General features: G+C 44.3%; 2 protein-coding genes and 1 long non-coding RNA gene across 4 annotated transcripts in view; 2 read left to right on the top strand and 1 right to left on the bottom strand.

Moving 5' to 3' along the window:
• GABARAPL2 (GABA type A receptor associated protein like 2) overlaps positions 1 to 2,067 on the top strand; it is a 25,409-nt gene extending 23,342 nt beyond the window's left edge. The window contains exon 4 of the mRNA XM_032796387.2: positions 1,482 to 2,067. Within this exon, the coding sequence (XP_032652278.1) occupies positions 1,482 to 1,572 (91 nt within the window). The 3' untranslated portion in view covers positions 1,573 to 2,067. The remainder of the gene's footprint in view (positions 1 to 1,481) is intronic.
• Positions 2,068 to 5,264: 3,197 nt separating this feature from the next.
• LOC142047946 (uncharacterized) lies at positions 5,265 to 8,184 on the top strand. The gene is made up of 2 exons (XR_012657275.1): positions 5,265 to 6,280; positions 7,399 to 8,184. It is a non-coding gene; the product is annotated as an uncharacterized LOC142047946 (long non-coding RNA).
• Positions 8,006 to 11,884, bottom strand: part of ADAT1 (adenosine deaminase tRNA specific 1) — a 42,786-nt gene continuing 38,907 nt past the window's right edge. For both annotated transcript variants that reach the window (XM_075073704.1, XM_032796388.2), the window contains one exon: positions 8,006 to 9,044. In XM_075073704.1, the coding sequence (XP_074929805.1) occupies positions 8,912 to 9,044 (133 nt within the window). In that variant the 3' untranslated portion in view covers positions 8,006 to 8,911. The remainder of the gene's footprint in view (positions 9,045 to 11,884) is intronic.

Raw genomic sequence — 11,884 nt, 5'->3', positions numbered from 1 at the left:
ATATTAGGAAAAACTTTTTCACTCAGAGAGTGGTGAAGCACTGGAATGGGTTACCTAGGGAGGTGGTGGAATCTCCTTCCTTAGAGGTTTTTAAGGTCAGGCTTGACAAAGCCCTGGCTGGGATGATTTAGTTGGGAATTGGTCCTGCTTTGAGCAGGGGGTTGGACTAGATGACCTCCTGAGATCCCTTCCAACCCTGATATTCTATGATTCTATGATAAGAGATCACAAGACTTTTTGTTTTTATTTTAAAGATCACTTAATATTCAACAGACACCTACAAAATGTCATTAAACACAAAGTTGCAGTGTCTGGAACTATTTGGATAGACAGCACTGGAGCAGCCTGTTCTATACAAGGCACACACTTAGGACAATGACATGTAGGGCATGCTCTTACTTCACTGTACAATTAATGAGACATGACTACTACAGACATCATTGCACACCTTTACACAGCAGCGAATGAGGCAGAGAATAATAGAAGCCTTACCTTCTTCAATGCACCCTCTAGCAGATTAATTCCGTCATATGCAGTGAGGTTAACCACACTTGCATGCTGAGTGCAACCTCCCTTTGTTTGGAATGTTGGTATTCCCAAAATGCTGGAACTGCATAAAACGAGTCTAAAGGCTTCATCACATGGTCAAATAAAAACTTATTTTCACATGGATACTCAAAGGCCTTGCTTGTCAGTGAGGATTAGTTTCCTCCCAAATTTAAACTTGCTACCCACAGACATTTTGGAGCAAGAGGTACTCAGATTAGTCCCTTTTTATTTTATCATAGGGAAGGTGTCCATCCCCCCAACCTCTCATTTAAAGTAGTTGAATTTGAAATATTTTTTGCACAAACTTTCAGAATAAATTCATCTTTGGATAGAGACTGGGCCTTGAAAATTAGTCCAGTGGGTTATGAACTGAACCCTGTAACGGGGAAGGGGAGTTATAAATGGAAATGTTCACAAAAACTTAATTATAGGTGGTGCTGGTGCTTCAGCTGCAACAATAGAAGTGAGTATTGAGGTTCTGATCCCACTAAAAGTGATGACATTCCAAGACTTCAGCTTCAATACTTCTAGACTGGAAACATACCAGTGCATTAGGCTTCAAACAGCATCTACTAAAATCAACATTTATGAAGTGCATTTGTGTAGATCCACAAACTTAACAGTAAAAATCCAAGCATTTTGCAAATTCACATAAATTATTTATGAATGCCAGTGCTAGAACATCTGGACTCAGGAGCAACCAGGGATATTGGTGATGACTAAGGGATGTGGATGCCTGCTGTGTCTCTCTGGAATCAATAGCATTTCAGATACTCTCAGTCATGTATTTAAACTTACACTTCTAGTCTAGAGCTTTGTTTTTCATTGTATCCTCTTCTTTCTGTTTGCCATACAGTAATTGTTACCATATGCAGCTCTGCTGCCTTGAGCAACTTCTCATTGTGTTTTCTTTTTCTTTTCCCTTGTTCAAGCCTGACTATGGGACAGCTTTATGAGAAGGAGAAGGATGAGGATGGATTCTTATATGTGGCCTACAGTGGAGAAAACACATTTGGCTTCTGAATGCTGGTGTCTGGCTACTGCACCATCCTGCTATGTATCTTGTAAATAGCCAATTGTTTTCAGTTATGACACCCACAGAGGTTTCTCCCATACACATCATGCATTTGTAACTGGATTAATTTTCTAATATATTGATAGGGCTTGTTTTATTAGACTGGTAAATTATCAGGGTTTTTTCCTTTATGGTGCATTGTCCTCATAGCTATAAGTTCCCAGAGCCTTACCCCTCTGGAACACATATTTAATGACATTGTTTATATATTGATGCAAAGTAGTTGGGCTACTAAAACATGAAAAAGAGAAACATGCATTTATTCTGGATTTAGTTTGAGGTGTTAGCTTGACAAGAATTAAAATATTAATTATTCTTAGGAACACTGGCTTCACTAGGTTATTCTGAGCAGTAGCAAGATGCTTATCATATTGAACTAAGTTAACGTTCCTCTTTCTGAATTCTATTAAGGAATAACTACAATAAAAATTCCTCCCACACACGTTGTTGTGTGGCCAATGTCCTTTCTTGACCTTAATTTTGGCCAGCAAGTGATGCGTGTCAAGATTCTACGGTGAGGGAGCACACAGATGCACGTAAAAGGAGGAAACAAGGATCTGTCCTTGGGGACCAAACTACCATGGCTGAAGCAGCCAGTCCTCATTAGGAGAGGAGCCAAGAGTTGCCAATGGGACCCAGCTCTCAGTCCAAGGATGTTGGGGAGGAGGGAACTGGATAATGGGATTGCATATATGGGGAAGAGCTGACAGTCAAGATACTGGATGACCCATGCAAGGGCAGAAGAGGACCAGGCAGCAAAGGAGTAGGAGAGAATAATACGCTAGGTAGGAGATGGAGATTAAATGAAGAGCAAAAAGAGACTGTAGGACTAATTTTTTCAAAATCAATAATTGCACAGAAGACAGTTAAATATGTAAACCCTGTTCCAGGTAAGCAATTGCTGCTGATATTGCATGACTCTGAATGGGAAGCAACATAGTCCCAAGGCAATCCTTCTATTCTTTTAAGTAGAAGAGGTCCAGACTGGAATTAGCAGAGATGGGACAAGCCAGGGCAAACATTGGTGAGAGAAAGTGATATACGCTTATGAGAAGTTTCAGTCCCGCAGTGGTTTTCAACTTATTTACCATTGTGGGCCGCATCCAGTACTACATGTATGGTCCTGAGGATGTCACATGGGCTGCAGCTCTGTGCTTATTGGGCTGCAAGCGGCCCGCAGGGGACAGGTTGAGAACCACTGCTCTACTTCATGAAAATTAAAAGTCACTCCAAATTCATGACTGGAAAATAGGTATAGTCACATCACAACCCTCAATGGGGTGGGGGTGTTGATAAGGGTTGGGGCAGTCAGGGGGTAGGGTCCTGGGGGGGCAGTCAGGGAACAAGGAGCAAGGGGGTTGGAGGTTCTGAGAGGGGCAGTCACCCAACCCTCTGCCCTGAGCGACCCCCCCCCTCCACACACACACAACCCTCTGCCCTGAGCCCCGCACCCTCAAGGCACCTGCCCTGGGCCCTGTACCTCCCTCATACACACCCAGACCTCTGCTTGACTTCACCCCCCTACAACCCCAGCCCTGACTCTGGCACTCCACACATACCCAGACCCGCCTCTGCCCTGACACCTGCACCCCTCTCACATGCCCCCCACCCTCTGCCCTGACTCTTCCACGCACCCTCCCCACATCCCCACCCTCACCCTGAGCACCAAATGGGAGCTCCTGCATTCTCCTCCCCCATTCTCACCTGCACCCCTCGCATCATATGGGAGCTGCCCAGGTAAGTGCCCCACACCCAAACCTCCTGCCCCAACCCTGAGCCTCCTCTCTCATTCTAGTTCCTGGCCAGACCCTTCACCCCCAGCCCTGTGCTCAGTGCACTCCCACCCTCAGCTCAGTGCAGAGAAAGGAAGAGAAGTGGCCAGAACTAGGGAGAGGTAGGTACCCACTGTATGTGGGCAGGGCTGGGACCCCAGACCAGCAGCGGGCTGAGCGGGTCTGGCAGCCGGGATCCCGGCTGGCAGGAGCCGGCGGATGGAACCCCTGAGCGGCAGTGGGTTGAGCTGCTCAGCCCGCCGCCGGTCTGGGGTCCTGGCCGCCAGTCCTGCACAGCCCACTGCCAATCTGGGGTTCTGGCTGCTGGACCTTGCCAGCCAGGTCCTGGCCACAGGCCCCGCTCAGTCCACTGCCAGCCTAGGTGAACAGAACCCCAGACCAGCAGTGGGCTGAGTGGGCCGGCAGTGTAAGATCAGCATTTTAATTTTATTTTAAATGAAGCTTCTTAAACATTTTGAAAACCTTGTTTATTTTACAATACAACACTAGTTTAGTTATACAACATATAGACTTACAGAGAGAGACCTTCTAAAAACATTAAAATGTATTACTGGCATGCGAAACCTTAAATTAGAGTGAATAAATGAAGACTCGGCACAGCACTTGTGAAAGGTTGCCAACCCCTGGTGTAGCATGTGCTCCCTGCATCTGAAAAAGTACTCTTAAATCAATAAGCCTTTCATTAGTTCAGTGCTGTAGCAGTTAAGGTCCTGTCATCATTTCCACTGTGAACCCTCTTTTTTCATGAGTTAACACTCATCTATGCTTGTTTTGGGGAGAAACTTGGCAAGGCTCTGCCTGGAGGGACTTTCTGGCCCTTGTTATGAAAACTTGGAAGGAAGGAAATACAATTAGCTGCTTTTTTTTGTATCCTTTACCATTATAAAGGAGCTTTGTATCCTTTAAACTGAAATACTGCACCATTTGTCCATAGGCAGCCTAGTTAGGACATAACTTGAAGCAGATGATTATATAATTCAGAAACATGATTCACTGGTTTATCACTTAGCCCTCCCTGAAAATTTTAAATACACCCTACTAATACACAGGCACAGCTACCCAAACCTTGACAGGAACAAGCTTTAACCACAATAACATGACAGGCTGAAATGACATTGGAATTTCCTTCATGAATATCTGAAAAACAAGGGATGACTTTTTCTTCTAACATTAGCTCATACATTACTGGCCAGTCTAGCCTCAGCAGCCCAGAGTCATGCGGAAAGAACTGCACAAGAAAGACTGCAGCAAAGGAATGAGATAGGCATCCATAAAGTTCCTTTTATATTGTATCAAGAGGTGGATACATGTAGGTTGGCAGCACACCAGAGCGAGTGATTTTTTTCTTACTGCACATCCCTGCTTTTGGTAGAACCAGTCTCACTTATAGAATGGAAAAAAAATGACTGAGCCAGGATGTTTGACTCCCATATGATTCCTTTCCCCACCCCATTCCCCTCTTTTAACCCCTCAGTATTGGCAGTGGCAGCTCAGCTTATGCACTGGAGACTGGAGAAAGGGTGTAAAACAAGAACTTATCAGGGATTTACTTCAAGCCCCATCCCCTCCCTCATGCCTGGGGCTCTTCTCTCCACCCTGTTCACCCCTTTCCCAGGGTCTCCCATGCCAGGAACTGTGTGCACCTCTATTCCCTACTCCCCCCATTCTCCCCTGCCAGCAGGGGTTGTCCCGTCTCCCCATGTTATATGCACTGTATACACCCCCTTCCCTGGGTTCCCTATGCCCTGCTGAGGTTGTATGCACCCCCCAATTCCCCAACATGCCAGGGGTTCTGTGTGCACACATTCCATTCCTCCCCCCCTTATTCTCCATTCTTTCCTTTCTGTTTCAGGATGTCAACATTTTAAGCTGTATTGGCAGGATAGACAGTACCGAGGGTGCTGTTATGGGGAAATGTCATCATGGTTCTCTTAACTGGTTCTGTGAGCTATAGCTAATTACAGAGAAGCGTTAAGCTGATAGCTCTGTTAACCAGATGCCACAAGACTCTGTCCCCCTCCCCTTTTTCACCAAAATCAGTAGGGATCTATCCCCCAGCCTGAACAATTACCTAAAATTTTGGAGCTGATCAGATGTGATGTTCAATCTTTTTTTCTCATGAAAGAGAAAAATGCCATTAAATTGAGCGACAAGGGATATGAGTGTATATCTTTTATTAGACCAACTTCTGTTGGTGAAAGAAACAAGCTTCCAAGTTCCTCTTTCATCAACAGAAGTTGGTCTAATAAAAGATATTCCCTCATCCCCCTTGTCTCTAATATCCTGGGACCAACATTCCTGCAACAACACTGGAAACATTAAATTGTGTATAAGGCTTCACAAGCTCAGCCACAGAGTCTTTCAAGTGCTGTTTTGCTTGGTGTTTTAATTCTTGCCCTCTGGAGTGGGTTCACTAACAACTCATCTAGGCTGCAGCATGTCTGACTCTCTCATTGTCCCCATCCCAAAAGTGAGGTTAATGACACTGAGCAGAAGCCTCAAAGCTGCTGGTTCCCCCTGCCACACCTTAGTAGAAGAGCACACTAGCTCATTGTATAAAGACACAGGGAAATATCCCAGAGCCAATCACCCTGTGAATAGCCAGGCTGAAAGCTTAAGAAAGAGTTAAAAAATCCTACGTTTCCCAAATGCTGATCTAAAAGCTAGACTGGCTGCAGTATAACTAGCCTTATACAACTTGTTCTAACATTACAGCTGGAGAGGAAATGGAAACATTCCAGTCTGGTTTGCAGGTTCACTGGAGACCTTGTTTATGAATAACAAAGGGGGAAACAAGCACATTCAGAAGATCTGGTTTATGCTGGCTACAGGGTATCTCACAAGACTTTAGGAAAGGGAGGAGGTAATGAGTTTGAAAATATACTGGTTCATTTTTATATTCATATATTATAGTGCACTAACTGCTAAGACCTGCTGCTTCTCCATCTCAAGCGACCATACCCTCTTCCCAGATGCTTCACATTCCTGCAGTTTACCCCAACCCCAAAATATACTGGGATCTGGCTTGACCTCCAGCTGCTGGTTCCTTCTTACACAAGTTCTAGATATCAGCTTCTTTACCCCTACACTGGCTCAGTTCTTTAAAGGGGGGCTGGGATGTTGACGCTGGCTATGAAAAGTATGGGAGGAGACAGATTAGGCTCAGGCAGTCTCCTCCTCCAGCTTTATCGCTTCCTACAGGAAACCATAATTTAGCCACTGTATGAACCAAAAGGATTGTTAAGGAAGGCAATAGGCTTAGCTCCATTTCTCCCTCCTATGCATTAGAGCAGGATACAGCTGCCATTTCTCTGCTCAGTGTTTTTGTAAAATGTAGGCTACAGGAGGACAGATGTCTGAGAGAACAGTGCCTCTTGGGTGATTATATAATCTCAGCCTCAGGTTTAAGGAAGAAAATATGTCCATGTGAACTGTCAGCTCCCCAGATGGAAGAATCTGGGTGGACTACACAACACTTCTAGTCTGACTAAGCCATTTTCCACCAGTCTTAGACTGTTCTGCCATGCTGATGTCATCTAGTAATATTTTGCTTAGACCCATATATTAAAACAAAGCCTGTCAGGAACTGTATACTGCTACCAGAAGCCTCTCCAGCTTCTACCAGGTTCAATTAACACATGGCATAAGCCAAATGGTAACATTGTAACATGAGGCCCTTACTGATACAATCAAGATCTGTTTTCCCAAGAAGGAATGGTTAATAAAAGGCTTGGGTGTCTCAGTGTTAGTATTTCTGTCATGTATCTGTTGGCTTAGACTTCTTAGTGTCTTATCTCACTGAAAATCGTTTTTAATTGAAATGTGGCATCCTTTCTGCTCTCTGATTCAGATTTTTTTAAAAAACCTTCCCCACTGTAAAATGCAGAAGCTTTTATGGAACGATCTGGATATAAAAAAAATAAAATGACTGATTAAAAGCCCCATTTTTACCCAACTCATCAAATTATCTCTCATCAGTAGGGTGACTAGATACCTTGGTCCTCTGGGATTGGTCTTGGCCTTGGCTTGGACATATGAAAGAACAGATAGTGCCAAACCAACAGGTTTGGGTGCTTCATCTCTTCCACAGCAGAAGGAAAGGCTGGCGTGTCACCCCTTCCTACTTTCATCTCCCTTGTCGAAGAGATCAGAGTTTGTAGCAGATGGATCAGGAGTTCCCCATCTCTCATGCTGTGATAAATGAAGGGGGAGGGAGGAGCACCCTTTTATGGACACCCAACCAGCCAGCTAGCTATAAAATCCCTCTGAGTAGCTGTTCTCTACTTGCTTTACCTGTAAAGGGTTAACAAGCCCACAGGTAAAAGAAAAGGAGTGGGCACCTGACCAACAGAGCCAATGGGATGGCTAGAACTTTTAAAAATTGAAACAAGACTCCCCTTGTTGTCTGTGGTTGTTCTCCAGAGAGAGGAGACATACGGTTGCAATGCTATAAGCTGCTTTAAGACAGGTATGAGAGATCATCAGATCATACCTATAATTACTTATTTGAAACCACCCAAATATGTAAGTAGATCAGAAAATGTCTACAAAGATGTGATTAGGGTTATTTCCTTTATTTTTGTAAGGCCTGGGGATCTTCTCTATGCTAACTGCAAATGCTTTTGTTTGCTTGTAACTTTTAAGCTGAACTCTCAAGAAAGCTATTTTGGGTGCTTAATTTTTGGAAGTGCTCCTTTAAAATCTAGCACAAGCTTAAGTTCCAGATATATTTTTTCTTTTTTGTTTTTAATAAAATTTACCTTTTTTAAGAACAGAATTGGATCTTTGGTGTCCTAAGAGGTTTGTGCATATGCTGTTTAATAAGCTGGTGGCAACAGCTAACTTCCTTTGTTTTTTTTTCTCAGCTCTTCCCCAGAGGGGGAGTGAAAGGGCTTGAGAGTACCTCACAGGCAGGAATTCCCAAGTGCTCCTTCCTGGATCAAGGGTTTGTTTTTTTTTAATTTGGGTGGTGGCAGCATTTACCAAGCCAAGGTCACAGAAAAGCTGTAACCTTGGGAGTATAATACAAGCCTGAGTGGCAAGTATTAATTTTTAAAATCCTTGCGGGCCCCACCTTCTGCACTTGAAGTGCCAGAATGGGGATTCAGCCTTGACATATGCCATGGTACATGCAGCTCAGAAATGACCACCCAAGCCCACTGGGGTCTAATTTATTTTTCATAAAGAATGACATAAACAAGCAGCCATAACAAGTTCCCTTTTCTATCCCCCTCCCTCAGAGCTCAGGCTAAGATTTTTAAAGGTGCTGAGGTGTTGCTGTGCTCAGCCTAAATCCCATGCTCCCTTGGAAAATGGGATTTAGTCGCCTAAGTCAGTGAATCATTGCAATGACTCAAATCCCTTTAAACAGTTGGGCCTTAGAGACAAGGTGCTGCCTTCAAGTGACAGCCAGAATTTGGCTCACATTCTAAAGGAACATCTCCCACTCTGTGTCTGAAGGCTCCATCAATGCTGGGCTCACACAGCTGCCATTTTATGTAAACTGCAGGTAATCCTTGGTATTCTTGACCCAGGCTCCTAAGGCCTGGCTACGCAGCACTTTCCAAGCTTCTTGATAGTTTGCTGCAGCTTCCTTGTACTCACAGTAGGTCTCCAACTTCTTCTCCCTGATAGGAAATGCACCACAACAATGGAGAGATGTCAGTTTTCTTATTAATAGGAGGTTACCTTTCCTTTTTGAACAAATACCCAACCCTGTGAGAGGCCAGTCTGCACTGCACTGACTTCTCCTCCTGCCACACTTGGCAAACAGGCAGGCATATAAATACTAATCTGCAAGAGTTTTGTGGGAAAAAATGGAAAGAGGTGAAAAGGCCTACTGCCATCCTACCTCAGAGCCACAGACCTAGCAGACAGACTAGGCCTCTATTGGCTAATTATATCCTTCTCCCTAAGGATACTTTTGGTGGTGGTACCACTGTGACGGCTGCATTTCAGAGGGCAGGAAGGGGATCCTTGCATATAATCTGTGATTCTGTAAAGCACTCAGCTACTTGGGAAAAAGCGTTTTGTAAATTACAAAACAAGGTAATTTTCCCTCTGTTGATACTCACACCTTCTTGCCAACTGTTGGGAATGGGCCACATCCACTCTGACTGAACTGACCTCGTTAGCACTGACCCCCCCATTTGGTAAGGCAACTCCTATCTTTTCATGTGCTGTAATATATATACCTGCCTACTGTATTTTTCACTCCATGCATCTGATGAACTGGGTTTTAGCCCACAAAAGCTTATGCCCAAATGTGTTAATCTCTAAGATGCCACAAGGACTCCTCGTTGTTTATGTAAATCGGTGTTATACGAGAAATGCTTACATGATCAGCAAGCAAGAAAAGAGATGATCTATTCTCCTGCAGCCCCAGGCAAATCTCTGAAAAAATCTGACACATTGGCACGTGCATGTATTCAACACCTACTCTTCTCCTTTACACAAAAGCCACACCTTTGATCCATTATTCAGTTTCAAACTTTACTTTCAAGTCTTTATCCATACTTGAGATCACAAATCTAGTTGGACACTGTACCACAAGGACATTTTGATTAAAAAATTAGAACTATACTAAATAAATGCAATTTACATAAGTGGATTCAAAACTGGCTGACAGACCTTCAAAACGTAATTGTTAATAGGGAATTGCCCTCAAATTGGGGTGGATCCCCCCCAGGGATCTGATTCTGGGCCTGTTTATCTAATATCTTTATCAATGCTCTGGAAGAAAATATAAAATCATTGCTAGTACAGGTGATAGACTGCTGAAGCAATAAATAATGATGAAGACAGAGCAGTCATACAGAATGATCTCCTCTGCTTGGTAAAAGGGACCCATTCAAACAAAATGCAAGGTCATGAATCTAGGGACAAAAAATGCAGGCCATACCTACAGAATGGGGGAAGAATACTCTGGAAAGAAGAAGTGACAGTGTGAGAGTGCAGGGGTACTATGCTTGTTAACTTCAGCTAAGCTTCTCCCTCCTCTTGCATTTGTGCTTGTGTTTAACTGAAATTTAAAGGAACTAGTAATCAGAGTCCCTGGAGCAAACAAGCTCTCCACAGGAGATGTGTTGCAATTAAACAGAGTGTGCATACAGATCCCCTAGGCGAGAGGCAGAGAGGGGAAGAGAAAGGAGAGTACAGTTGAAGAGACAGGTGAACCAGGATGGCATGGAATCCCAAAGACCAAGAAGTAGATGCTGGTAGGGAGAATGGACTGATCAATCATCATAAGTAGCAGAAAGACCTGGGAACGGACAAGGGACCCATGGACTTGGCCCAGAGGAGGCAGTTGGTGACTTTGGAAAAAGATGTGTCAATGGAGTAAAGGGGGCAGATTGCAAGGGATCAAGAAGAGAATCAGAGAAATGAAGGCAGGAACTTCGGAGGCAAAGTGAGGAGGAAGAAGAGAAGATGGACTGATGGCTGTAAGAAAGTGGAGTCTAGGGAGCGTAAGGTAGGGGATAACAGGATGCACTTGAACGTAGAAGAAAAGGAGTTGGTGAGGCAGACAGATGGGATTGGTGAGAAAGGCAGTAAACAGATGAGAGTGAGGAGGGACGGTTTGACAGCTTGGAAATCAATAGAAAAAGTCCACTGAGTCAGAGCCCAGAGCAAAGGAAGAGACTATGTTGTGAAGGATGGCGTGAAGGGGAAGTGGAGGGGGAATAGTGGTTTGAAGTTACCTGCTATAGCGTTTTGGTCAGTAGCAGGAAAGTAGCAGGGCAGGCTGAGTGGAGAGCTAGGTCCCCCTGCTGTACATACTAAGCTTGCATAGCCTGGTCTACACTACGCATTTAAACCGATTTTAGCAGCGTTAAACCAATTTAACACTGTACCCGTCCACACAACGAGGCCCTTTATATCGATATAAAGGGCTCTTTAAACCGGTTTCTGTACTCCTCGCCAATGAGAGGAGTAGCACTAAAATCAGTATTACCATATCAGATTAGGGTTAGTGTGGCTGTAAATCGACGGTATTGGCCTCTGGGCAGTATCCCACAGTGCACCTTTGTGACCACTCTGGACAGCAATCTGAACTCGGATGCACTGGCCAGGTAAACAGGAAAAGCCCCACGAAGTTTTGAATTGCATTTCCTGTTTGCCCAGCATGGAGCTCTGATCAGCACGGGTGGTGATGCAGTCCCAAATCCAAAAAGAGCTCCAGCATGGACCGTACGGGAGATACTGGATCTGATCGCTGTATGGGGAGACAAATCTGTTCTATCAGAGCTCCGCTCCGTTACAGAAGATGAATGCCAAAGCGTTTTGAAAAAAAATCTCCAGGCTATGATACAACAGCAGCACAGTGCTGTGTGACAAGCATAATGGAAAGCCAAAAGAATCAAATGGACGCTCATGGAGGGAGGGAGGGGGTACTGAGGACTCCAGCTATCCCACAGTCCCAGCAGTCTCTTGGCTTGAAAAAGTATTTGCATTCTTGGCTGAGCTC

The sequence above is a fragment of the Chelonoidis abingdonii genome, chromosome 19, assembly GCF_003597395.2.
Source record: "Chelonoidis abingdonii isolate Lonesome George chromosome 19, CheloAbing_2.0, whole genome shotgun sequence".
NCBI classification, from domain to species: domain Eukaryota; kingdom Metazoa; phylum Chordata; order Testudines; family Testudinidae; genus Chelonoidis; species Chelonoidis abingdonii.
This window is presented reverse-complemented; position numbering and strand designations above follow the sequence as displayed.